General features: G+C 50.0%; 2 protein-coding genes across 6 annotated transcripts in view; one reads left to right on the top strand and one right to left on the bottom strand.

The window, feature by feature from the left end:
* The window catches only part of Prkcz (protein kinase C zeta), a 107,325-nt gene extending 95,527 nt beyond the window's left edge, over nt 1-11,798 (top strand). For all 4 annotated transcript variants that reach the window (XM_021159769.1, XM_021159770.2, XM_029476138.1 and 1 more), the window contains 5 exons: nt 1,437-1,556; nt 2,333-2,412; nt 2,812-2,901; nt 9,071-9,186; nt 9,356-11,798. In XM_021159769.1, coding sequence (XP_021015428.1) covers nt 1,437-1,556; nt 2,333-2,412; nt 2,812-2,901; nt 9,071-9,186; nt 9,356-9,443 — 494 coding nt within the window. In that variant the 3' untranslated portion in view covers nt 9,444-11,798. The remainder of the gene's footprint in view (nt 1-1,436; nt 1,557-2,332; nt 2,413-2,811; nt 2,902-9,070; nt 9,187-9,355) is intronic.
* A 2,934-nt stretch (nt 11,799-14,732) lies between these two features.
* Nucleotides 14,733-23,254, bottom strand: part of Faap20 (FA core complex associated protein 20) — a 10,308-nt gene continuing 1,786 nt past the window's right edge. The window contains exons 1-4 of one of the 2 annotated variants that reach the window (XM_021160573.1): nt 21,459-21,549; nt 20,881-21,025; nt 20,502-20,776; nt 14,733-15,283 (exon numbers count right to left, since the gene is read on the bottom strand). In XM_021160573.1, coding sequence (XP_021016232.1) covers nt 15,211-15,283; nt 20,502-20,776; nt 20,881-21,025; nt 21,459-21,520 — 555 coding nt within the window. In that variant the 5' untranslated portion in view covers nt 21,521-21,549 and the 3' untranslated portion in view covers nt 14,733-15,210. Of the gene's footprint in view, nt 15,284-20,501; nt 20,777-20,880; nt 21,026-21,458; nt 21,550-23,254 lie in introns of those variants that run through there. The other variant, XM_029475850.1, reaches the window with a different exon arrangement.

Raw genomic sequence — 23,254 nt, 5'->3', positions numbered from 1 at the left:
ATGTGGTGTAGCATGCAGTGTGTGTGTGTGCACATTTATTTTTTTACTGTTTGTAAAAAAAAATTGTTTACTGTGCACAGAGGCTCATCACACATGTTATCTATGTGTGCTTGTGAACACACCCACTTTTGCATCCTAGCTTCTCATGCTGTTCAGACAGGTGGGATTATAGGCATGAGCTGTCTATCCCTGACTCGTGACGGTGACTTCAGTGAAACCAGTCATAAATACACCTTCACATAAATGAGTGTGTGGCAGACAGCGCGTGCGAGTCACCGATTCAGAAGAATGACTGGGTTCCTACAAGCTGCTTCAGTTGAAGTGACTCAGTAACCAGGGATGGCAGACTGGAGCCAGAAATCAGTCTAGGATTCTAACTGACCCTATTTCTATGTGTGCCAGAGCAGGGGGACTGTTCTGAGCAGAGACAGTAGGGATGGCCAGGCAGAGCTGAAGGCTGATCTTCCCTCCTGTTGTCTAAAAATACTTAGCACTTGAACATAGAAAGAGAGAGACAGACAGAGAGAGAGAGAAAGCCAGCCAGCCAGGCAATGGTGGCCTACACAAAGCCAGCCTGATCTATAGAGTTAGTTCCAGGACAACCAGGTCTACACGAAGAAGCCCTGTCTTAAAACAAAACAAAACGGGCTAGAGAGATGGCTCAGCAGTTAAGAGCACTGACTTCTCTTCCAGAGGTCCTGAGTTCAATTCCCACCAACCACATAGTAGCTTACAACCATCTGTCATGGGATCCAATGTCCTCTTCTGGTGTGTCTGAAGATAGTGACAGTGTACTCACATGCATAAAATATAAGAAAGAAAAGAAAGAAAGAATAGTGAATGTAAATATACAGGAAACTGTAGCACTGTTTTCTCATCTCGGAGATGGATTCTGTGAGTTCTGTGTATTTTGGCAGCACTGGGGATGGGGCATGTGCTTTGTACATGTGAACAAAGTGCTCTCTACCACTGGGCCACATTCCTCAGTGAGAAGTGGGCTTTGTAACTGTAAATCAAACCAGGAAAAAAATGCGACCAGTTATGGTGCCATGCCCTAGGAGGCTGAGGCAGGGGAGTCACAAGTTCAAGGCCAGCCTGGACTACATATCGAGAGCCTGTATCATCATCATCGGTTACTATCGCTGATGATGATGATGACGACAGGAACAAAGCAGGGGCTGTCCCTGGTCCCATTCTGCATGCTCGAGTAACAGAGATGTCCCAGCAGAGCTGAGGGGCCAGGAACAGCCTGGGTAACCCACAGTGCAGGTGAGGAGTCACAGCTTCTGAGGACACAGATGTCCAGCACAGTGGGTGCAGGGCAGTCCGACTGTCCAGGGAGATGGATGCCGACTCTCTTGGCACATTCACACTCACGGACAGAGTGTGCCGCTTCCCAGCCACCCCCTGCCTAGTGACTGCCTGCTTTTCCACAGGGTTCAGCGTGGACTGGTGGGCACTGGGTGTCCTTATGTTTGAGATGATGGCTGGGCGCTCCCCCTTTGACATCATCACGGACAACCCTGACATGAACACTGAAGACTACCTTTTCCAAGGTTGGTGGCCCACGGTGTATCCACTCCCTCCCGCCTCTGCATGTTATTTTTTCTTCCCTTCTCAAAGGTGAGGATGGAGCTAGTGCTGTGCATCAGCAACAGTACACACACACACACACATACACACACACACACACACACACACACGAACCCATTCCTCTGGCAGAGATTGTAAAGCGAGGTGATCATAGTCCACCTCACTATGGGTCACCTAGAAAGAGAATACCCTGATTTAGCCAGAGCCCCCTTCTGCCCACCCAGATCATTCCCTGTAGCCTGTGCAGGCTCCCCTTGCTCCTGATGAGAGAGCATTAATGGCCACTGATACGCCCCTCAGGGCTGTCCCTCGGCGCCCCCTAGTGACCGGTGTTCAGACTCCACATGCCTGCAACCAAAAGGTAGTAGGGAGCTGTTGGTTCACACAAGGCTATGTGATATGTGAATGCTACCAGGAGGTCCCTAGAAGGATCCAGCAGGCTTCTAGAACAGGAAGGTGTTCCAGGACTACAAGTCTAAGCTCTGACTTAGAAATGGGGTTCAAGCCAGGTGTGGGTCACATGGCCTTGTAATCCCTGCTGCTACTCAAGAGGCTGGAAGGAAGGTCAAGAATTCAAAGCCAGGCTGAATACCTACCAAGATTCCGTCCTTGCAAGCAAGCAAACAAACAAACAAACAAAAAACAAAAAAACACAAAACGAACAGAGTTCAGGGGGCCCACCCGTTAGGCTATCAGGAAGAGCAAACAGTGCCACTTCTCACCCGGTCTCTGTCCTCAGTTATCCTGGAAAAGCCAATTCGGATTCCCCGTTTCCTGTCTGTCAAGGCCTCACACGTCTTGAAAGGATTTTTAAATAAGGTATGCTCTTGGCTGTGGTGACAGACTAACCCTTGTAACCCTCTGGGATCAAGTTACCCATGGGATGCAGTGAGTGGACAGAGTCTCTCCACTACTGGAGCTGTCTGTTATCAGCTGCCAGCTGCCCCCAACTGCTCTGTGCTGCTGCTGATCATCCACTCTGGCACTGGGGCTCCGTGATCTTTGAGTTTAATTTTTTGTTGATATAGCAAAACAGTGAGTAAGTAACTGACCAGGAAAGCAATCCCAACAGAGGGAAGGTCAGACCCAGCTGGACACCAGAACAGCTGGGGACAAGGAACTCCCGTGGGGGAAGTTGGGCCATCCCGTTGGGTTGAGGTTGAATCAGGGGTTTCCTTAGGAGTCCTGACTCACCCTCATTTGAATTCTAACCCCCAGGATCCCAAAGAGAGGCTTGGCTGCCGGCCACAGACTGGGTTTTCCGACATCAAGTCCCACGCTTTCTTCCGCAGCATAGACTGGGACCTGGTAAGCCTCAAGGCCCCTTCTGTGAGGTGGGCCTATCTAATAGGCAGAATGGGCCCGTGTGTACGTGGGTGCCTGGTACATGGTGTCTGGTCATTTTCTGTAGTGTTGTAGTTGGTTTTCCAAAGCTGCCAAGAACCTGATCCTGCTGTCAACAGTTACTGGACAGAGTAGCAGGCACAGGCACAGGCATCGGCTCTGACTTGAGTCCATTCCTGATATTAGGAGAAAAACTTCAACTTTATACTTTGAAGAAAAGTATAAAGATTAGCCAGTTGAGTAGATCTGGAACTTGCCCAACTCTGGGACAGTGAACACCTCCCCCAACCCCTGCAACCCCACCCTGATCCTTCCAGATGGCTTACAGCCAACACTGATGACTACATTCCAGCCCCACGAAGAACAAGATGTCGCACAACCAGTTACTCTATTTATGGGACTGTTTGTGTCTGTGGGTACTGGGAGGAATCGGGAGGGTCCAGGCCACAGAGGCAACAAGCAATCAGGAAAGATGATACCCCTCTACCCCCCCCCCCATCCCATGGCCAGTCTAGAGCTGGGCCACATTATGACATAGTCAGAGCCTCGAGTTCTCTTCCTTTCCAGGTTTAAGTATCTAGTCAGAATTCAGAGCCTTGACACTTTTTATAACATTCGTGTGTTTGTGCTTGCTCACTCACATGAAGGTCAGAGGACAACTGAGAGTCAATTTTCTCCTTCCGTCATTTAAGTCTGGGGAAAACAAACTCAGGTTCTCAGTGTTGGCAACAAAGTTACCTGCAGAACAACCTCACCAGCCCTTGATACTTCAAAAACAATTTTGTGAGCTTTTAATTTCATCTTCTTGCCCTGGTAGCACCAGAGAGAAGCAACATGTTTATTTCTAACCTAGATCTTCACAATGCAGCTACTGCCTGGGCTCAGTGGTGGCAACTTTACCCACAGGCTCACTGCCTGCCCCAGTGTTTGGAACCCATCACCTCCACTCTGACACTGAGGCTTGTACTGACATTGCAAATCCCTCAGCAGAGTACAGGGAGAGTTCTACTTGTCTCATCCAGCCACTATCCTCATTGCTGCTCCGCTGAGCCTGCAGGATCTGAGTCCTCCCCTGCCCCTGCCCCTGCCCCTGCCCCTGCCCCTGCCCCTGCCCCTGGGGCTCCCACATGGCATCAGTAGCATGTCCAGTCTTCCCACACCATACATGAATGTCTCATTTCAGCCCAGCTCCCTCTAGGTTGGACAGCCAACTGGTTCTGTGCAGCAAGAGGGGCTGAGAAGGTCTTCCACTGCATCATACATATGGTACTGTAGTTTTTAGTACATCTTGTGGGCATGGAGCCATTATTGCCAGGAGACTCACACCATGCCACCTTACCCTCCCCTTCCCTGGCCATACCAGCTTATGTTCGGCCTTACAACTTGACTTTTCTCAACTCTCCCTTGAAAAAGGCCCTGGTTAGTAGGTGGCCTTGCATTCAGTCACCCTTTGCTTGGTAAGGCATCTTTAAGGCTCATCCTCATCACAGCGAGATATATATATATATATGCCACATGCCTTCATGGCTGCCCTGACGTCGCTGTCTTAGTTAGGGGCTTTTATTCCTGCACAAAACATCATAACCAAGAAGCAGTTGGGGAGGAAAGGGTTATTCATCTTACACTTCCACATTGCTGTTCATCAACAAAGGAAGTCAAGACTGGAACTCAAGCAGGTCAGGAAGCTGGAGCTGATGCAGAGGCCATGGAGGGATCTTACTTACTGGCTTGCTTTCCCTGGCTTGCTCAGTTTGCTTTCTTTTTTTTTTTTTGGTTTTTCGAGACAGGGTTTCTCTGTATAGCCCTGGCTGTCCTGGAACTCACTTTGTAGACCAGGCTGGCCTCGAACTCAGAAATCCGCCTGCCTCTGCCTCCTCAGTTTGCTTTCTTATAGAACCCGGGACTACCAGCCCAGGGATGGTACCACCCACAATGGGCCCTCCCACCCTTGATCAATAATTGAGAAAATACCTCCTCAAGGGAGGCTTCTCTGTGATAACTCCAGCTTGTGTCAAGTTGACATACAAAACCAGCCAGTACAGTCGCATTGCATAGATGGACCATGTGTTTGCCCACTTGCCCACTGATGGTCACTTGGGTGGGACTTGAGGTGGGAGCACAGGCCCAGAGGTGTCACAGTAGGACACAGGGTGCTGGTCCTTAAGGTGCTGGTCCCTAGTACTGACTGGTGCTATGAGGAAGGAGGCAGATGTGAGCAGTAAAGGAAATTGCAAATGTTTCCCCATGAGCCATGCTGGGACAGCAGTGGAGAGGTTACTAATCCCAGTCCTTCGCTCTAGCTAAACTGCTCTGTCAACACTGTGCAGCCATGGTGGTAACTGGTGTGTCCGAGTTCCTGGGCCATGGGACTAGGGTAGCTGGCATTGGTGTTGTTCAGGGATTATAGTCTATATGGCTCTGCTCTCTGTTGTCTGCTTTGAGCAAGGGGAGGCCAGGCTTGTCCCTGGCTCCCCCCCCCCCGCCCCCCAACTTGGGATTTGGAAGACAAGAGCTGTAACTTGAGCCTGTGAGATACCTGAGCCGAGGAGATCTGAGCTCTGGAATAGCTTTGTGTGGAGTGAGGTCCCCGTAAGTAGCTGGGGGGTAGACTGACAGGAACCAACCTACCACACCTACCTCTGGTACATTCTATTCTAATGTCCCCCAGAACCGTCCTCTTTCCTGAGTCATGGGGCAGAGACAAGCTCAAGTAGGCATAGCAGTGGCTGCCCTTGCAGACTAGGAAGGGAGGTTCAAGCCAAATGCTAGATTTCTGCTTCAGACATGTCTAGTGGGATGGCCTTGATAAATCACACAGGTGAGACCTCTTCTGGGAACAGAGACACAGCCTTCAGTCCATCCCAGAGGGTGACCTGAGGACTGTGTGCATGGTACAGCAACCCTCATAGTGACTTTATGCTACCTACCAGATCCTTTAAGCTTCTCCTCTCTAGACTCAGAGCACCCTAGAGCTGGGTGCTCAGAGTCCTCCCTGGGCTTTAGCCAGGGGCTCCTCTACCATTCCCCTCTAGTGCTCTGAAGAAGGGATGGAGTCAGAAGGGAGGGCACTGCCAGCTGTCTCTAGGGCCTATGGAGCCAGGCCTCCTGCCCCTCCTCTGTGATGTGAGGGTAGGAGCATATGTTCTGCTGAGCACACAAAGTCCACCATGGGCCATCCGGCACATCCCTCCCTGCCAAATCTCCACCAGAAGGTTTGGATATTAGCATAAAGGCCATAGGAAAGTTATTGGACATTGTCCCAGGCAGAGCTGTGACTGGTCAGGAAATTGGTTCTGAAAGAAATGTGTCCTACAGCAAAATGCTGGCTCCCTTAGGATGCTTGGCTGGGGCTGCTTACTACAAGGGTCTATCCACAGACCCTCCTTGTCGTGGTACTCCATAGGGGTTTGACAGCATATCAGATCTGGGAGGTATATATCTTTGCAAAGGTCCCAGTCCCTAACTCACCATGAACTGGAAAGAGCTGTGGCAGCCATCTGGGCATTGCTACCACCTGCTATCAAACCCATTATGTTCCAGGTAACTGGCAGGTGGCAACTGGCCACCTTGAGGAGTGAGTCAGACTGTGGCTAAAACAAGCTCCCTTGACATTAGTTCCTACCAGTGAGAACTGACAGGAAATTGATAGCCTCCACTCCTGCCCCATGTCAGTTAATTTAAATAGGCTCAGACCAGTGAGATAATTGCTCAGTGGGTAAAAAAGTGCTTGCCACCAAGCTGACAGCCTGAGTTAGATTTCCAGGATGCATATGGTGGAGTAAGAGAACTGTCTCCCAGAATTTGTCCTCAAACATCCATACCTGTGCCATGCTTTGCGTGTACCCACTCATAAATGTAACTTTTAAAAGTTTAAATAAACCGGGCATTGGTGGTGCACACCTTTAATCCCAGCACTCGGGAGGCAGAGGCAGGCGGATTTCTGAGTTCGAGGACAGCCAGGGCTACACAGAGAAAGCCTGTCTCGAAAAAAAACAACAAAAAAAAGTTTAAATTATAGGTCCAAGGCTTTTGGATGAAAGTATTTTACTCCAGAGGGGAGAGTAAATGGGAAGACAGGCTGTCACAAAAACCTTCAGGTTTCTCAGGCTTCCTGCCAAAGAAAAGAAAGGAGGGGTCCATGGTCATGGCATGAGCCTGTGGCCAGGAGAGGAGGAAGATAGAGGAGGATGGGATGAAGGGCCACATCCAGAAGGCCCAGGCAGGGGGCTCAGGAGACAAACAGGTGCTGGAGGCAGTTATGGGAACTGTGATCAGGTAGTCATCAGAAATGGGATCGCCACTGCTACTAGCCCCAGGCACACCTCCCAGCCCTTGAGACTGAACAGAACCAGCTCTTGTAGCCCAGGATCAGCAGGCATAGCCCAGACTTCATTCAGTAGGCAACTGCAGCAGCACCATCCTGACCTCTGGGGAATTTCTTTGGCTTGGATACAAAGTATCCAAATGGCAGGTGCTATCTAGGTACTCACAGCTAGTCTCCCTGCCCACAACAGTGCTGGGAACTGACTCCCTCCAGGCTGGCTAGTGTATTCAGAGCAGACCCATTGTGAGCTCAGGAGTTACTCTGGCTGCTGCCAGACTTAGTGCTACCTTCTCCCTCCAGCAAGGTCTCACCACTCTCCTCTACTCACATGTGCTGTCTTCTCTGCCATTTATGGTGTAGAAGTAGACCCTCCAGTCCACAGGGCAATGCACAGCAGTCAGGAGATAATCTGGTGTCACCACACAGCACTGTGATGCACGTGGTAAGGAGTTCTTCCTCATACCCACACTCACTCATCCATGCTTGGTAACACAGCCAGTTGCGTTCTAGACAGCCAAGTATGTCCCTAAAACTCTACTGGGAACTTCGGGGAGTGTGGGAGGGGTTAGGTATGGGATCCCTGAAAGGCGAGGCTGAAGGCATGGGCTCGGGGTGTCTCATGAGGGGTAAGGAGTCATTGTGTCCCCCCGTCCCCAGGTGCACAAGGGCAAATGTCAAGTCCTTGTAAGTTACCCAGTCTTGGGTCTTCCATCTAACAGCAGGACTGCACTGGGACCCTTACCTCTCCTTACTCATCATTCACTTACCCACGTATGCCGTACTCCTCTGTCGGATCAGGTTTGTTTCTAAGATCTGAGATGCATCTATAAGCCAGACACTGATCCCTGCCACAGAGCCTAAATGTACTAGGGAACATCACATCAGCTCCCACACCAGCTACATAAGGCCTGCATCCCAAGCCCGTGCAGGGCAGTGTGGCCCATAGGACAGATCTTCACATTGTTCTGGGACCTGTTGTCAGCCACCTTCCCCTGAAAGAGCAGAGTGAATACTGACTGGACAGAAGGATGGGCACCAAATCCTCAGGGATGCCCCCACTGTGTCATTACCCCTGTGTAGCCCAAGAGCCCTGCTTGATAAAGAACAGCTGTATCTTTTGGCTGTCCTGGAACTCTCTCTGTAGACCAGGCTGGCCTCGAACTCAGAGACCCACCTGCCTCCCGAGTGCTGAGATTAAAGTCATGCACCACCACCACCTGGCATGAGTGTGATACTGAGAGGATTTCTTGCCACATACATCACGGTACCATGTGGCACATGCCAGACACCAGAGTCTCTCCTGATGGCTGTTCATTCCCTGCTGGGCTAGAGGGTCCAACTCTAAATAGTCAAAGATGGAGACAGAGTTAGGATGAGGAGAGGATTGAAGGTGATTTTCCCAGTGCCCATCTAGGTGAGGGTGTTGTCACACCCAAATACCATTATGATCAGGTTCTGAGACCAGAGAGAGAGCACTCCTGTGTAAGCAAGCTTTCAGACACCAGCAGTAACATTGTTTCTAGGCACTTGTGCGCACGCACAAGCTTTCAGCCGCCAGTGGTAACATTGTTGCTAGGCACAATGGGGCCTATATGTCCAGCATCTTTTTAACCTGTTTGCTTTTCCTGGTACTGCATATTTTCTTCTAGATTCTGTGCTTTTAGGGGTAAAAAATGGCATTCAAATACCAGGCATGTTGAAAAGCTGAGCTTCCCATTTTATTTTGTAATTTATGTGCACACAAAGAACTGACGCTGGCAGAGAGGATGCTCAGCACCCATCTGACCTCTCTCTTGTCAATGTTCCCAGCTGGAAAAGAAGCAGACCCTGCCTCCCTTCCAGCCCCAGATCACAGATGACTATGGCCTGGACAACTTTGACACGCAGTTCACCAGCGAGCCTGTACAGCTGACCCCAGATGATGAGTAAGTCCCGGGTATCCTGACCTGGCCCAACAAGTGTCACAGTGGAACGTGTCCTAAGCAGCTAGGACCCCTGGGCCAGTGCATGGCCCCATGCTTGAGTCCTTGCCTCTAGAGTGTGAACTAGGGAGGGACACAGCTGCCAGTCTTCATCTGCTTCTTGTATTTTTAGGGACGTCATAAAGAGGATCGACCAGTCCGAGTTTGAAGGCTTTGAGTACATCAACCCGCTTCTGCTGTCTGCTGAGGAGTCCGTGTGAGGCCATGAGCATCTCTGTTGTGGACACGCCTGTGAATGACCCTGTCACTTTACCCTTAACTACAGCATATGCATGCCAGGCCGGGCACCGAGGCTCCAAGCAGCCAGGGAGGGATGCTGGCCACCAAGACCGAAGAGGGGCGTCCAACAGGCACTTCTAGACAGAGCAATCTCTTGTGTCCAGGCCCCAGAGGCTGGCTTTGTGCTGAAGGAACCGCTTCCTGTGCACAGAGGCCCTACCGGAGGGTGAGACAGCCAGCCACGCCGTTTGGAAAAGTGCACATCTTCCACAGAAACAGAACTCGATGCACTGACCCGCTCCAGGAAAAGTTAGCGTGTAATGCCCTGAGGAATAAAGTGTACCGATGATGTCGAAGCTTCCTCTGATGCCTTTTTTCTGTGGCACCCGCCTGATGTCCCCAGCACAGCCCCCACATGAGGAGGAGCTGTGCTTTCTGAGCAGTCAGGACATAGGCAGGGGACAGGCACCCAAGTGCCTGCAGGGATGCGCTGCAACAAGAATTGTTACAGATTCGGAACGTTTTCTAAATCCCGGTAAGTTCTGTTGTTAATATTTAACAAGTATTTTCATACCTAGCACAGCTAGCCATGGTAGGCCAAGGCCGAAGGGACACCCTTACCAGGTTGGTGGCACTGTTCCCACCAACCGTTTGGACTCTGATGGGGAAAATTGGATCATAGCGATTCTAAAACATTGCTCACCAAAGCACCAGTAAACCAAATAAATAGGTAAATAAATAAAAAGGGAAAATAATTGAAAACTAAATCCGCACAAAATATATTTCTGAAAACACTAGCCAGTGCCTCCAAGACGTCTTGTGTTATACATTAGATTTTTTGGAAAATATTTTTATCATTAATACTCCAGATTAGGAAATTTAAAGACAACGTGTGTGATGGACCCTAGCCTTAAAGTGACAGACTACCCATAATCCCACACTCTTCCTGAGGAAGCACGCCTGCTTCCATAACTGCTGTGCTCAGCCATCCTCCTCTCTAGGTTAGTTCCAAAGGCCAGCCCAAGGCTTTCTGGGAAGAGGTCAGCTAACGTTACCCTTAGCAGGTCAGGTGTGGCCATGGCTTACCCACCTTTGTCGTGGGCAGGAGATGGAGAAGGTACACCGCAGTGACTGAGCACCCCAGGTCCACCCAAGCCAGGCTGGCCCATATGGCAAACATGCTACACACCCCCAACCCTGCCAGGTTGAGACCCTGAGTCTCCACGTCAGGGCAGAGTGGAGTCTAGTCTCCGGTCATATTTGCTTCATGCCTTGGGGCTGGTGGCCCTGACAACAATCAGAGTTGGAGAAAATGAAAATTTTAGAGGCGCTGTTACGGTGCTGCCCTGCTTCTCCGTGACGCCCAGTGGCCACCCACAGCCCTCACCCCAAAACACTCAGGTTTCTCAGGCCATCGCCATGTCTGGCACTGAAACATGTCAGAGCCACACCCAGATCCATGGTGCTGGGACAGAACAGGCAGCCCAGGTTTCTGACACCATATCCCAAATCCAGGCTTCTGGGTGGCTCTGTGTCTCCTATTGATCATGGACACATTTTAGCCAGCACTCCCTGTGTCCATTGGTAAGATATGTCCCCAACTAGTCAAAAAAATGCAAATAGAGCCTAAGAGCCGATTTTTGGGCCTCCCAGGAGTACCCAGCCCAGCCTAGGGGCCTCTCACAGGTACCCAGCTCAGCCTGGGGGCTTTCCAGGGGTACTTAGCCTAATCTGGGGGTCCAAGTGGCTGGAGCCCCAATCTGAGGCCTGTGTTGTCACAGCTGCCCATGAGTTGAGCTGCTAAGATAAAGAGCCCGCAGATGATCCAAATGAAAACGGGCTCCTGCGAGCCTCCTTTCCTCCCAGTGTGCTGCCTAGGGACAGCACCAACTCCTTTGCCCAGCCAGCACAGGAACCCTGGATTGTTAGACATGGGGGTGTTTATTTGGATACTGCCCTATTGCCAAATGACTTGCTGGTGACTGGTTCGGCTGCTCATGTACAAATGTGTGAATAACATTGTGCCCACCAGAGGGGGAGATTTTTATATATAGCAATTTGTTTTATAAATTAAAGAAAGTGAAGGATGTATTGAAATGTGACTACTTGGGGGGGGTGGGAAACACCCTAAAGTTTGCAAATGGCTCCGGGCAAGAAAGCGTGTGTTCTCAGACACTGGTGACTTCATGATTGTAACTCGGTAACCATGTGGTTTTGTACAATTGATCAGTGGAGCCCATCGCCCGCCGGCGTTCCTTCTGTGGGCGATATCTTCGCCCTCCACGGCCAAGGTCGTTCTTACTCTTGCACATCCATTAAAGACTTTGATGAAAATGCCCTTCCTGTTATTATTTGTATTCAAAGTAGGTGTTTGGGGGAAAACAGAGGGTTTTATATCTGTTTTCCTAAGAGCCCCTTCCCAGGACACATTCAGGCTCTCAACACAGAAGTACGGGTGTCCCACACACCTGCCTGCTGAGTGCCCATGGACCCATCCCTATGACCTGAGTCTGTCCTCGAAATGGAAGACTCCCCTCTTCCTCCTGATGTGTTTTGGAGGTTTGGATAGGTGTGCCACTATAACATCCGATTGTGCTGACACACACACACACACGCTCTCCCAGCTCTGGGCTCTCCATAGCTTTACTTTCTGAGGTTATAGCGTTGGAATTGCAGTTAGAAAAGTGCCAGCTGGGGTTGGAGAGATGGCTCAGTGGTTTAGAGCACTGACTGCTCTTCCAGAGGTCCTGAGTTCAGTTCCCAGCAACCACATGGTGGCTCACAGCCATTTGTAATAGGATCTGATGCCCTCTTCTGGTGTGTCTGAAGACAGCTACAGTGTACTCATATACATAAAATAAATAATTCTCTAGAAAACTGCCAGCTGACTAGATGAGGAAATCTGAGAGAATATCATTTTGGGATATCTGTTGAGGACGTTTCCAGAGACTGGTCTCACGGGACCAGGTGAAAAAGAGTCCTCCACGGTAGATACCATTTAGCCACTTACATCAGAGCTCCAGACTTGGTCTCCCTCTCCCCACACCTTTCCCTGGAACACACTGCATGAGATCCAGACCATTGCCGTCCCTTTCAGCCTGTGACCAGGGGGTCCTCCCTCATCTCTCGGCAGTCCTCTAGGAGGACCCTAACATAGCAGCCTTTTCTTTTTTTTTTAAGATTTATTTTATTATTATATCTAAGTACACACTGTTGCTGTCTTCAGACACTCCAGAAGAGGGTATCAGATCTCATTATGGATGATTATGAGCCACCATGTGGTTGCTGGGATTTGAACTCAGGACCCCCCTGCAAGAGCAGTCAGTGCTCTTAACCGCTGAGCCATCTCTCCAGCCCCCATAGCAGCCTTTTCAAATGTGCCTCTTCACCTGGCCACACAGCCAGTTTCAGGTAGTGTGAGTTTTTTGGAGGGGTTCTAGGCATGGTGAGTCCTCGCCAAGCACTATACTACACCACAGCCCGCCCCCATGTGTTTTGGGGTTCCCCTCCCATGAGGCACTTTCAGTTTGTGTTTTGAGACAGTCTCTTGCAGTCCAGGCTGGCCTTGGATTCACTATGTAGGAGAGGCTGGGAATGAACTCTTGATCCTCACTATCACCTGCTAAGGTTACAGATGCGAGACACCACACTGAACTCATTGAAACCACTTTTGAAAGGAAAATACAAATTTCCTGGGTATCGTGGGCTTTCAGACCATGCCTGTCCCCAGCCTGAGGCCAACAGTTGTTTCCATGGACAATAATACCTGACACAAGCAAGCTTAGTAGGGGACATTGCAATCCCAGCACTCAGGAGGTCCTGACAGCAAAATCAAGTTGTCCTCAGTCAGAGTGGATTCAAAACACAAACGGAGGGGGAGGGAGCGCCAGGCCTAAGTGGGCGTCCGAGCCCACAATTTAGAATCTGAGCTTAATAGCACAAGAAGAAAACACAATGTAAATTCGCCATTATGACACTTTCACTTATACGGCAGCCAAAGCATGTGACTCACAAGGTATGACCCATATCTCCCCCTTACGGTCTCTTCTTCGGGAACCACTTTTGATTCAAACTAAAGTTGCTTTGAGCCCTAACCCTCACACATAAGGAGATCAGGTCTCAGGGACTCACATGCTGTACCCACCATGACACCTTTCATTCCTCTGAGCATCAGGTTAGAACTAGGGGGTTGGTTCAGGCTAGGCAAACACTGTACCACCAAGACACTCCCTAGCCTAAGTAGACAACACATTGCCATCTCAGTCCTGGAAACCAAGGAGCCAGCATGGAGCGTTCTGGTGACACTGAGGACAGACATCTTGCTATGTCCTGTAGTGCTAGTGGGGTCCTATCCCCCAAGGCCCCTTGAATAAGTACACCAATCTCCTTGAGGGAACTCCACCCTCATGATCTGTCACTTCCCAAAGGCTCCATCATCACTGGGATGAAGACCTCAGGTCAGTAACTGAGGGATGAGCCTCAGCCCGCAGTGCTGTTTCTCAGGTGGAGAGGTGAGTGCTCTGAGGAAGATACAAAACATGACTAGAGGGCTAAAGAGATGGCTCAGTGGTTAAGAGCACTGGCAGCCCTTCCAGAGGTCTTGAGTTCAATTCCCAGCAACTACATGGTGGCTCACAACCATCTATAGTGAAATCTTGGGGCCTCTTCTGGCATGCAGGTGTACATGCAGATACTCATACATTAAATAAAAAACTTTTTAAAAACATGATTGGAGGGGCTGGTGAGATGGCTCAGTGGGTAAGAGCACCCGACTGCTCTTCCAAAGGTCCAGAGTTCAAATCCCAGCAACCACATGGTGGCTCACAACCATCCGTGACAAGATCTGGCGCCCTCTTCTGGAGTGTCTGAAGACAGCTACAGTGTACTTACATATAATCAATAAATAAATCTTTAAAAAAAAAAACATGATTGGAGGGCCTACCAGGATGCCCTGGTGTGTGGGCCACACTGCTTTTGCAGAGTCCCAGCAGTTCACAACTGCCCATACCTGTAGTTCCTCTGCCCTCCATTGGTAATACATTCCCACCCGCACATCCCTACACAGACACATACAACTGCCCACAATTATCTCTTTTTTTAAAATGTCTGTGGACTGTGACTCAGTATATCACTCTTGCAGTCAGGAAAAGGTGCTGCCAGGCTACAGATGCTGATTTGGGTAGAGATACCCAATTCTACCTTGTGACAGATCCTGGTGCCCCTTCCTGGGTGATCCCCCCGCCCCTTCTTGCTATGAAGGAAACAAAATACTGGAAAGCAACTTAAAATTTATTCTGGCTCACAGTTAAGGTACAGTCCCTGCGGCAAAGAGGGCACAGTAGCAAAAGTAGCTATGGCTGCCGTAGCAGGCGAGCAGTGCATCTCATCACATCCCCAGTCAGGAAACAGCTCGATTTCTCCGTTTTCCCTTTTCAATCAGTGGGACCCCAGGCTACGGTGCCACCCACATTCAGCTGGGACTTCCTTTCCCAGGTAATCTCTGGAAACAGTTTCACAGGCACACCTGAGATGTGTCTCCTGGGTGATTCCACATCCTGTTAGGCTGACAATTAAGATGGATCCACAGAGGATCAGTGCTGCCTGCTGTCAGTGACCAGCATTATGTCCAATGCCCATGAACAAAACCAGAAGGAGCCAATACTCGGGTGTCCACACGAAGATGTCTCAGAAGCCACATCCAATGTCGGCGTGTAGGCTTGAAGAAGATACAGCAAGGCACCTTGACGCTCACCACACCACATCTTCTGTGCTCTCAGCCAAGCACTGAGCAAGGTGGCTATCCATAGCTAGCTGGGTCAGCCTACAAGGGAGAAGAAACCGTCACAAGGCACAGGAAGGGCCTCCACAAAGTTCTGAAGCACTGAGAAGAGTTCTGGGCTCTCCCATGGCCAGTCAGCTGGAGGGCACAGTAAACAGGGGTCACCATAACCTTATTAGACTGAGTTAGTCACCCCCCAGCCCCCGTTACCTGAGGACCCTTCTCCAGGTCAGAGATTTCTTAGCCCCATAGACTCCTTCCCTGACCAGTGTTTGAGAAGCTTCCCCAACATCTGTTGGTTTACGCATCCTGGCCCAATGCCTCTCTGGGGCCAGCAAGGTGGCTCAGGGAGTTAAACGCTTACTTCCAAACAAATGACCTGAGATCAGTCCCTGGACCCCACATGATAGAAGAAAATAACTGAAAGGTTTGTTTGGTTGGTTGGTTGGTTTGGGGTTTTTTTGGGTTTTTTTTTTTTTTTTTTTTTTTTTGGTTTTTCAAGACAGGGTTTCTCTGTATAGCCCTGGCTGTCCTGGAACTCACTTTGTAGACCAGGCTGGCCTCGAACTCAGAAATCCACCNTGGTTTTTCAAGACAGGGTTTCTCTGTATAGCCCTGGCTGTCCTGGAACTCACTTTGTAGACCAGGCTGGCCTCGAACTCAGAAATCCACCTACCTCTGCCTCCCGAGTGCTGGGATTAAAGGCGTGCGCCACCACGCCCGGCTAACTTTAAGTTTTTATCTGACTTCCACACTCATTGTATACACACACACACATACACACACACATACCACAATGTAATTCAAGTTTAAAAAGAAGCCAGGTGGGCTGGAGAGATGGCTCAGCGGTTAAGAGCACTGGTTGTTCTTCTGGAGGTCCTGAGTTCAAATCCCAGCAACCACATGGTGGCTCACAACCACCGGTAATGAGATCTGATGCCCTCTTCTGGAGTGTCTGAAGACAGCTACAGTGTACTTACATATAATAAATAAATAAATAAATAAATAAATAAATAAGTCTTATTAAAGAAGAAAAAGAAGGAGAAGCAGCAGCAGCCAATTATGGTGGCATACACCTTTAATCCCAGCACTCGGGAGGCAGAGGCAGGCAGATTTCTGAGTTCGAGGCCAACCTGGTCTACAAAGTGAGTTCCAGGACAGCCAGGGCTACACAGAGAAACCCTGTCTCGAAACAAAACAAAACAAAACAGCTCCTTTGGACAGCCGCCTGCCATCCCCCAAGAGTCAGACATCCCACCCAAGAGGTACCCAGCCTGGGTATGCTTTCTTTTGAGGGAGATGATTGGTTGGTTGGTTTAAAAGAGGGTCTCCTATATAGCCCTGCCTGTCTTGGAATTCACTTTGTAGATCAGGCTAACCTCAAACTCACAGAAATCTACTTGCCTCTGTGCCTCTCAGGTACTAGGACTAAAAGTATATGGGACTATAGTCACCATGTCTGACTAGGAAATATTTTCTTTTTCTTTTTCTTTTTTTCTTAGTTTTTCAAGACAGGGTTTCTCTGTATAGCCCTGGCTGTCCTGGAACTCACTCTGTAAACCAGGCTGGCCTTGAACTCAGAAATCCACCTGTCTCTGCCTCCTGAGTGCTGGGATTAAAGGTGTACACCACCACACCCGGCGGGAATGTTTTCTTGATGTGAAAGGACCAAGCCCCACCATGTAAGATTCAGTCATATGGCCTCTGGCGCTGCATTTCTGGAAGGCCCATATAGCTCCTGTACCTCAGGAGTGCTGGGCCAGTGACCCTGGAAAGGGCATCATAACCAAAGAATGAGGGTAGCATATGAACAGACTGTCCACCCCTGATGGAGTTGTCTGCCCATCAGAGGGAGGAGGTGACCCAGCTAGGGTGGTCAGTAGAACTGCCAGGACAGCAGTTGACAATTAAGCTCAGCAGCCTAGGGCTTGCTGTGAGGCTATATGGCCACCATCCTATTACAGTGTCCATCTCTTAGATATCATCACGAGGGCATGCTCCCAGAGTGGCTAAACTTACTGGTCTATGCTCCAAGGGCCCTGCTTCTTTTGAGTACCATATAGTATAGCCTTCCATCCTCAGAGAGGAAGAAACACTCACCACTCAGACTCTATCTTGCATCCCTCCCTCCCTATAGTTCCTGAAGCCACATGACCACCACAATGAGTCCCCTTCCCCAGGCCAATGTCAGACAGTCTCATCTGAGCCTGACAGAGCAGGACTGCCATCTCCCAATGTAAAGCAAACCCAGAACCCTGTGAAAGACTCTTATCACAGTGCCATGTGTGTCCAACAGCCAGCTCACCTTGTATGTACTTAGGCTGGTGAACTTACTCACAGAAGTCCTCAGGTGGAACACCCCAGATCCCAAGGAGCCTCTGGATATACTGCTGGCCAACCAAGTGCCCATTACGTGCCCTCACAGGCTTCCCAGGGCTTAGCTTGCTCACTGTATCCTAGGTGACCCACATCAATGGCCAGAGAACAGACAGCAAGGCCCCTTACATTACCTGAGCCTATATCTGATACCCCTGCTCCTAGGTGCTAGACTTCCAATGGCTCCCTCAACTGGCAGTGCAAAAAAAAAAAAAAAAAAAAAAGGTTTTTGAAGGTTTTTGAAGTCCCTGAGAGTCCCTCAACCAATGTAGCCAAGGTATTAACACTTCCCTGCCTCCAGCTTTCTGCAAGGTGCCTCAAGGTTCTGTGTGGATCATCTATTGGGAGTTTCCAGGTGTCATTCCTCAAGTTGGGATCTCAGGGATTCCTCCAGATACTACCCTACAGCAAGAGCTATTTCTGTGGTACCCATCTGATAGCTGGGCTCCTTCTACTCCTAAACACAGCTCATCCCTGGCTATAGCAAACCAACATGGATTCATTCCAGTTTATGAATGTACTACTAGAGTCACAATCACGAGCCAGGCATGGTACACACTGGTTATCCCAGCTACTCTGAAAGCTGAAGCAAGAAGACAGCTTGGCCTCTGATGTTCAATACCTAGGTTACACATTGAAATAAAAGGACAGGGGGGACAGACAACCAGGGGTTATGGGGGACAGGTGAACAGACAAAGACATGCAGAGACACACACAGAAAATTCACAATCACCAGGTCTCACCAGATTAGTAAACATCTCCACCTGGTGAACTGATTCACCGGTTGCCTATCTGGCACATAGACATCAGAAAATATATTGGTTTCCCTATCTGTGGGTCCTACATCTGCAGATTCAAAGAATCACAGATTAAAAAATAAATACTTTTTAAAAAGCGACTGTACTAAATATAAAGACTTGCCCTTGTAATCGCTCCCGAAGCAATACAGAATTAGCAGCTGCTTCCATAAAGCCACTTAGAGATGTAGAATCCATGAAGTAACAACTGTTTTATATAAAAATGACTTGAGTATCTGCAGACTGGTAAGCTGGGGGGTGGGGGTGGGGGTACTACACCGAGTTCCCAAAGGTGGGGAAAGACTTAGGAAGTATCTGAATACAGCAGCAAGATCTTGGAATGAAGAACACTGTATACATGTCAACCTAGTGTTCAATTCCTGCCAGGTTTAGGAATAAAATAGTGCTCTGTGTGGCTCACACTGGGCTAAAGGAAGGAACGAGTGGTATGGTCCCCCCTGAGGGGCATCCCCAGGCTCCCTTGTGCCAGCTCAGCTGGGCAGCAATGTCTGCATAGACTGCCCTCAGAGGACAATATGACAGCTCACTGTGTCGAGCTGACCTGCCTCCTTAACAGATCTTACCCATTGTGACAACATCCCTGCCATTTAAGCCCCAGAACACCCTGCAGTGGGTCAGGAATAGAAGGGAACTCCTTGAAGTCCATGGGACATGATTTCCCGCCAGTCAGCCTAGTGATCTGGCTGCCACCTCAGGTGAGTCTGGTCAAATACATCCCAGTTCCTTTATAGCTCAACGTGAAAATTAATCACTCCAGACTTGCTAAGACTTGAGCCCACCTTGCTCACACCTACTTCAGAAAAGCAAGGCGCTTTGCCAAGCTTTCATACAGCCAATTGAAAAGCACCCAGAGGATAGAGCATCCCTCTTCAATGGCCCTGTCTTCAAGTCTTTTCTTAGACACACCCAAGGACAGCACACACAAAAAGCCGTCCTGGAACAAGAGGGGAGCAGGAGCCCTGACAAGATTGGGAATCTAATGGGCTCTTTGAAAACGAATTCCCCAAAAGGGTTTGAGCCCTCAGCTTCCGCCCCTGGGTAAGAAACATGGAGGTGTCAACTTTTCAAACCATTCACTATCACATAAACAGGACCCCACTTGGAGACAGCCATAACCTGACTCAACCCAGCCCACACTCAACACCCCCTTGTGTGAGCTTTGTAGGTGTGAGTAGAGATAGCTGTTGTTGAGGGGTGGGATTGGGGAATCCTCCAAAATTCATAAAGGCTTGATTCTAATAAAAAGGCACATTTTGGAAGTTAGAAAGATGGCTCACTTGGTAAAGTACCTTCTATGCAAACATTACCAATGTAAAAGGTTATATGCATTCATAACCCAAGTACTGGTGGCTGGATGAAATGGTGGAACCCGAGCCCCTTGGCTAGACACCCTAGCCAAATCAATGAGCTCTAGATTCAGTGAGAGAGTCTCTCAAAAAAAAACAAGGTAGGAAGTGTCAAGAAAAACTTGACCTGGCCTCTGTGCACATGGGTGCCTCTGTGCAAAACTCTCTGAGCATGTAGATATACTACACAAACAATAAATATGCGCATTTTTTGTTTCTGTTTTTGTTTTTTGAGACAGGATCTCTCTACATAGAACTGGCTGTTCTGGAATTCACTATGTAGACCAGGCTGGCCTGGAACTCAGACATCTGCCCCTCAAGTGCTGGGATTAAAGGCATATAAGCCACCACTCCCAGCACAGCACAAATGGTTTTTAAAATCATTTGGAGGAGACTGTTGGGCTCTGAACTAGGCTCTGCCTTATGTTCTGACAGCTGCTTAATCAAGCTAACTTTGCGCTTGATTAACCAGGACTAGCAAAAAGGCTCAGCAAATAAAGGTTCCTGCTGCCAAGCCTGAGGACCTGAGTTCAATCCCTAAGACTCACATGGTGGAAGCTAAGAACAGATTTCAAGATGTTGACTTCTGACCTCCACATGCATATGTGCCATGCACACATATATGTAAATATTTATAATTTAGATTTTAGTTATATAAACAAAAGGCCAGAGCCACATGCAGGCACTCTCTTTAGCCTCCTAAGTCGGTGGGACACTCACTTCGGGTCAAACGCCTTCTGGCACAACGGGCAGCTCAGCAACACAAGTGGACTCTGCACACACTCCTGGGTGCTGGGAGTTCGACCAGAATTTAGTGCAGGGCATCCTTTCAGGGATGGAGTAGGTGACCCTAGGGAACCTTCAGGTCCACGGAACAGGTGGCAGGAGCTTCCAGAGCCACGAAGGGCAGGTGGCAAAGGCGTCCAGGAGAAAGTCTTGGATCCCACAGTGAAGACCTCAGGAGGCACAGTGGACTCTGGGTCAGGTAGAGACTCCTGAAAAGTAGGTCCCCATAAGGTCACAGCCACCAACACCATGACCCCCCCAGGGCCTGAGAACCCTCTCCCAGGTCATCCTTCTTTAGTGCTTTTGGACACACCTGGCTGGGAAAAGCAGGCAGCGGTGGTAATGGCTGACTGTTCGGGGTCCAATCCGCGGTCCCGCTCACGGTGCTGCGCAACAGAGCAGCCCACGGCTCACTCTTACTTCCCTCCGAGAGAAACCAGGGACGGCAGTTAGGGGGCCTGGGAAGCATAGGAAGAGTCAGCCGGGGCATCCATGGTAGAGATATCGTGAAGAGTTGATTCTACAGTGAGGGGTACCAGGGCTCGGGGTAGGGAGCTGGTCCACAGTGGGGTAATGGAGGAGGGAGTCCATAGTAAGAGACCGGGAATGAACCTCACGTAGAAGGGTAAATGGACTCTTGGGGGAAACCGAGCCTGGGGCTGAGAAAGAAGAGGGTAAATGGGCGATGTGAAGAGGGGTGGCGGAGGTGGTGGTGGGGAACAGCAGCGTTGGGGCGGAAGAAGCGACCGCGCCCCGAGAGAGGCGGAGCGCGGCTGGTAGCGAGATACACGTGTGCGAGGAACCCCGCAGCTAGGCGGGAACATCGAGGCGTCCCATCCCCTTCCCGGTGAAGCCCCCAGGACCCCACCCTTCCGCTCTATCCCGCCTCACCCGCCCCCCGCGGGCGGCCTCCGACGGCTCAGCCTCCCCCGCAGTCTCCGCTCCTCCTCCATCCTTCTCCAAACAGCGTCCGGCGGAAGTGAGACTTACAACCCGGCCCGCCCTCAGACCGGGATCCGCTCTGGCGGCTTCCAGACCCCCCCACTCTCCGCTCTGCCAAGTGCCAGCTACCCTTTGTGGCGCTGGGAATCTAAGGCGCCGAGATCCCAACCGTTGGGAACACGAGGCTGCCGCCTTGAGGGAGAGGCGGGACAGGGTGGAGCTGCCCTCCAGTTTGCAGGGATGAGTTTGGGCCCACTGGAGCCTGTGCAGAGCCTGGGCTCCCTTCCGTCAACACGTGCAGAGAGAGCTGTCAGGCTTGCCCTACCGGTGGCACCTCCCAGCGGTACTAGACAATGCCCTGCCTCAGTTTCCAGTTCTGTAGTCTTTTTCAAGAAGGCCCCATGGATAGGACCAAATTCCCAGGTCCAGTTTGCCAGCATCTTCTTAAAGGAGGAACTGTTTTTTTCTACCAAAGAGAAGGGCAATCAAACCGCAAAGCCCAGGGGACGAAGGCTCAGCGTGAAAAACCCCGGCTTCCTACCCAACCAATATCCCGTCCTGCAATCCTGCAGCCCATCACTTGGTGGCAGCAAAAGTCCAGGCACTTTGCTGTACACATTGGGATTCGCTAGTAGCTTTCTACTTCACAGCCCCCAGGGGTCAGGGCCGTTCCAAAAGCCTGTCATGCAACCATCTGACTCGCAGACCCTTTTCCTGGGTCTTTCCCCAGTCAGAACTTTGCATCCCATCCTTAGGTGAGATCACACACATACACACACCGTGTGTACTTCCAGGTTCCACATCCTGGAAGTTGTGTCTAGACCAGGGTCTGGGGATGGTTCCTACACTGAGGTTGTCTTCTGTCTCTGCAGACTTGAAGAAGAAGAGCAAGTTTAATCTCAGAGAGTGCATGTATTTGTGCCATATGTGTCTGGTGCCCACAGAGGTTGGAAAAAGGTCTTGGATCTCCTAGAACTGTGGTTACAGACAGTTGTGAGCTACCATGTGGGTGCTAGGAAATGAACCTGAATCCTTTGCAAGAGCAGCAAGTGCTCTTAACCATTAAATCATCTCTCCAGCCCCCCAATCCAACCAATTTTAGAACCAGAGGAGGTAGAAATCAGGTAATGAGCAGCCCCAACAAACCACCTTGTCCCAGCTATCTGCAAAGTATTACCAAGAAAGGCTTTAAAAGTTTAATTTGAACGACGCTGGCACAGACCTTTCATCCCAGTGCCCAGGAGGCAGAGACAGGAGGATCTCTATGAGTCTGGTTTATGGAGTGAGTTCCAGGAAAGCAGGACTATGAAGAAAGATCCTGTCTCAAACAAAACAAAACAAAAAGTTGAATTTGGGCTAGGGAGGTGACTCAGTAGGCAAAGTGTCTATGCAAGCATAAGGGCCTGAGGTCAGTTCTCAGAATTGACATAAAACCATGCAGGACAGCACAAGTCTGAACTCCCGGTGTGCTGTGAGAGGAGAGGCAGAAACAGGAGGCTTCCCTCCCCTGAAGCTTTTGGATCAACTAGACTTGTGGACACAGTGCCTTCACAAGGTGGAAGGCGAGGTTGTCCTCTGACCTCCACCATGGTGTGTGTGCCCACCCTCACACCACACAGGAAGGAATTTTTTAAAAATACTTATTTATGTATGAAAGTAATCTATCGCCGGACGTGGTGGCTCATGCCTTTAATCCCAGCACTCGGGAGGCAGAGGCAGGCGGATTTCTGAGTTCGAGGCCAGCC

The sequence above is a fragment of the Mus caroli genome, chromosome 4 (assembly GCF_900094665.2).
Source record: "Mus caroli chromosome 4, CAROLI_EIJ_v1.1, whole genome shotgun sequence".
In the NCBI taxonomy this organism is placed as follows: Eukaryota; Metazoa; Chordata; class Mammalia; order Rodentia; family Muridae; genus Mus; species Mus caroli.
The sequence above is the reverse complement of the archived record's forward strand: the minus strand, read 5'-3'. Positions and strand labels throughout refer to the sequence as shown.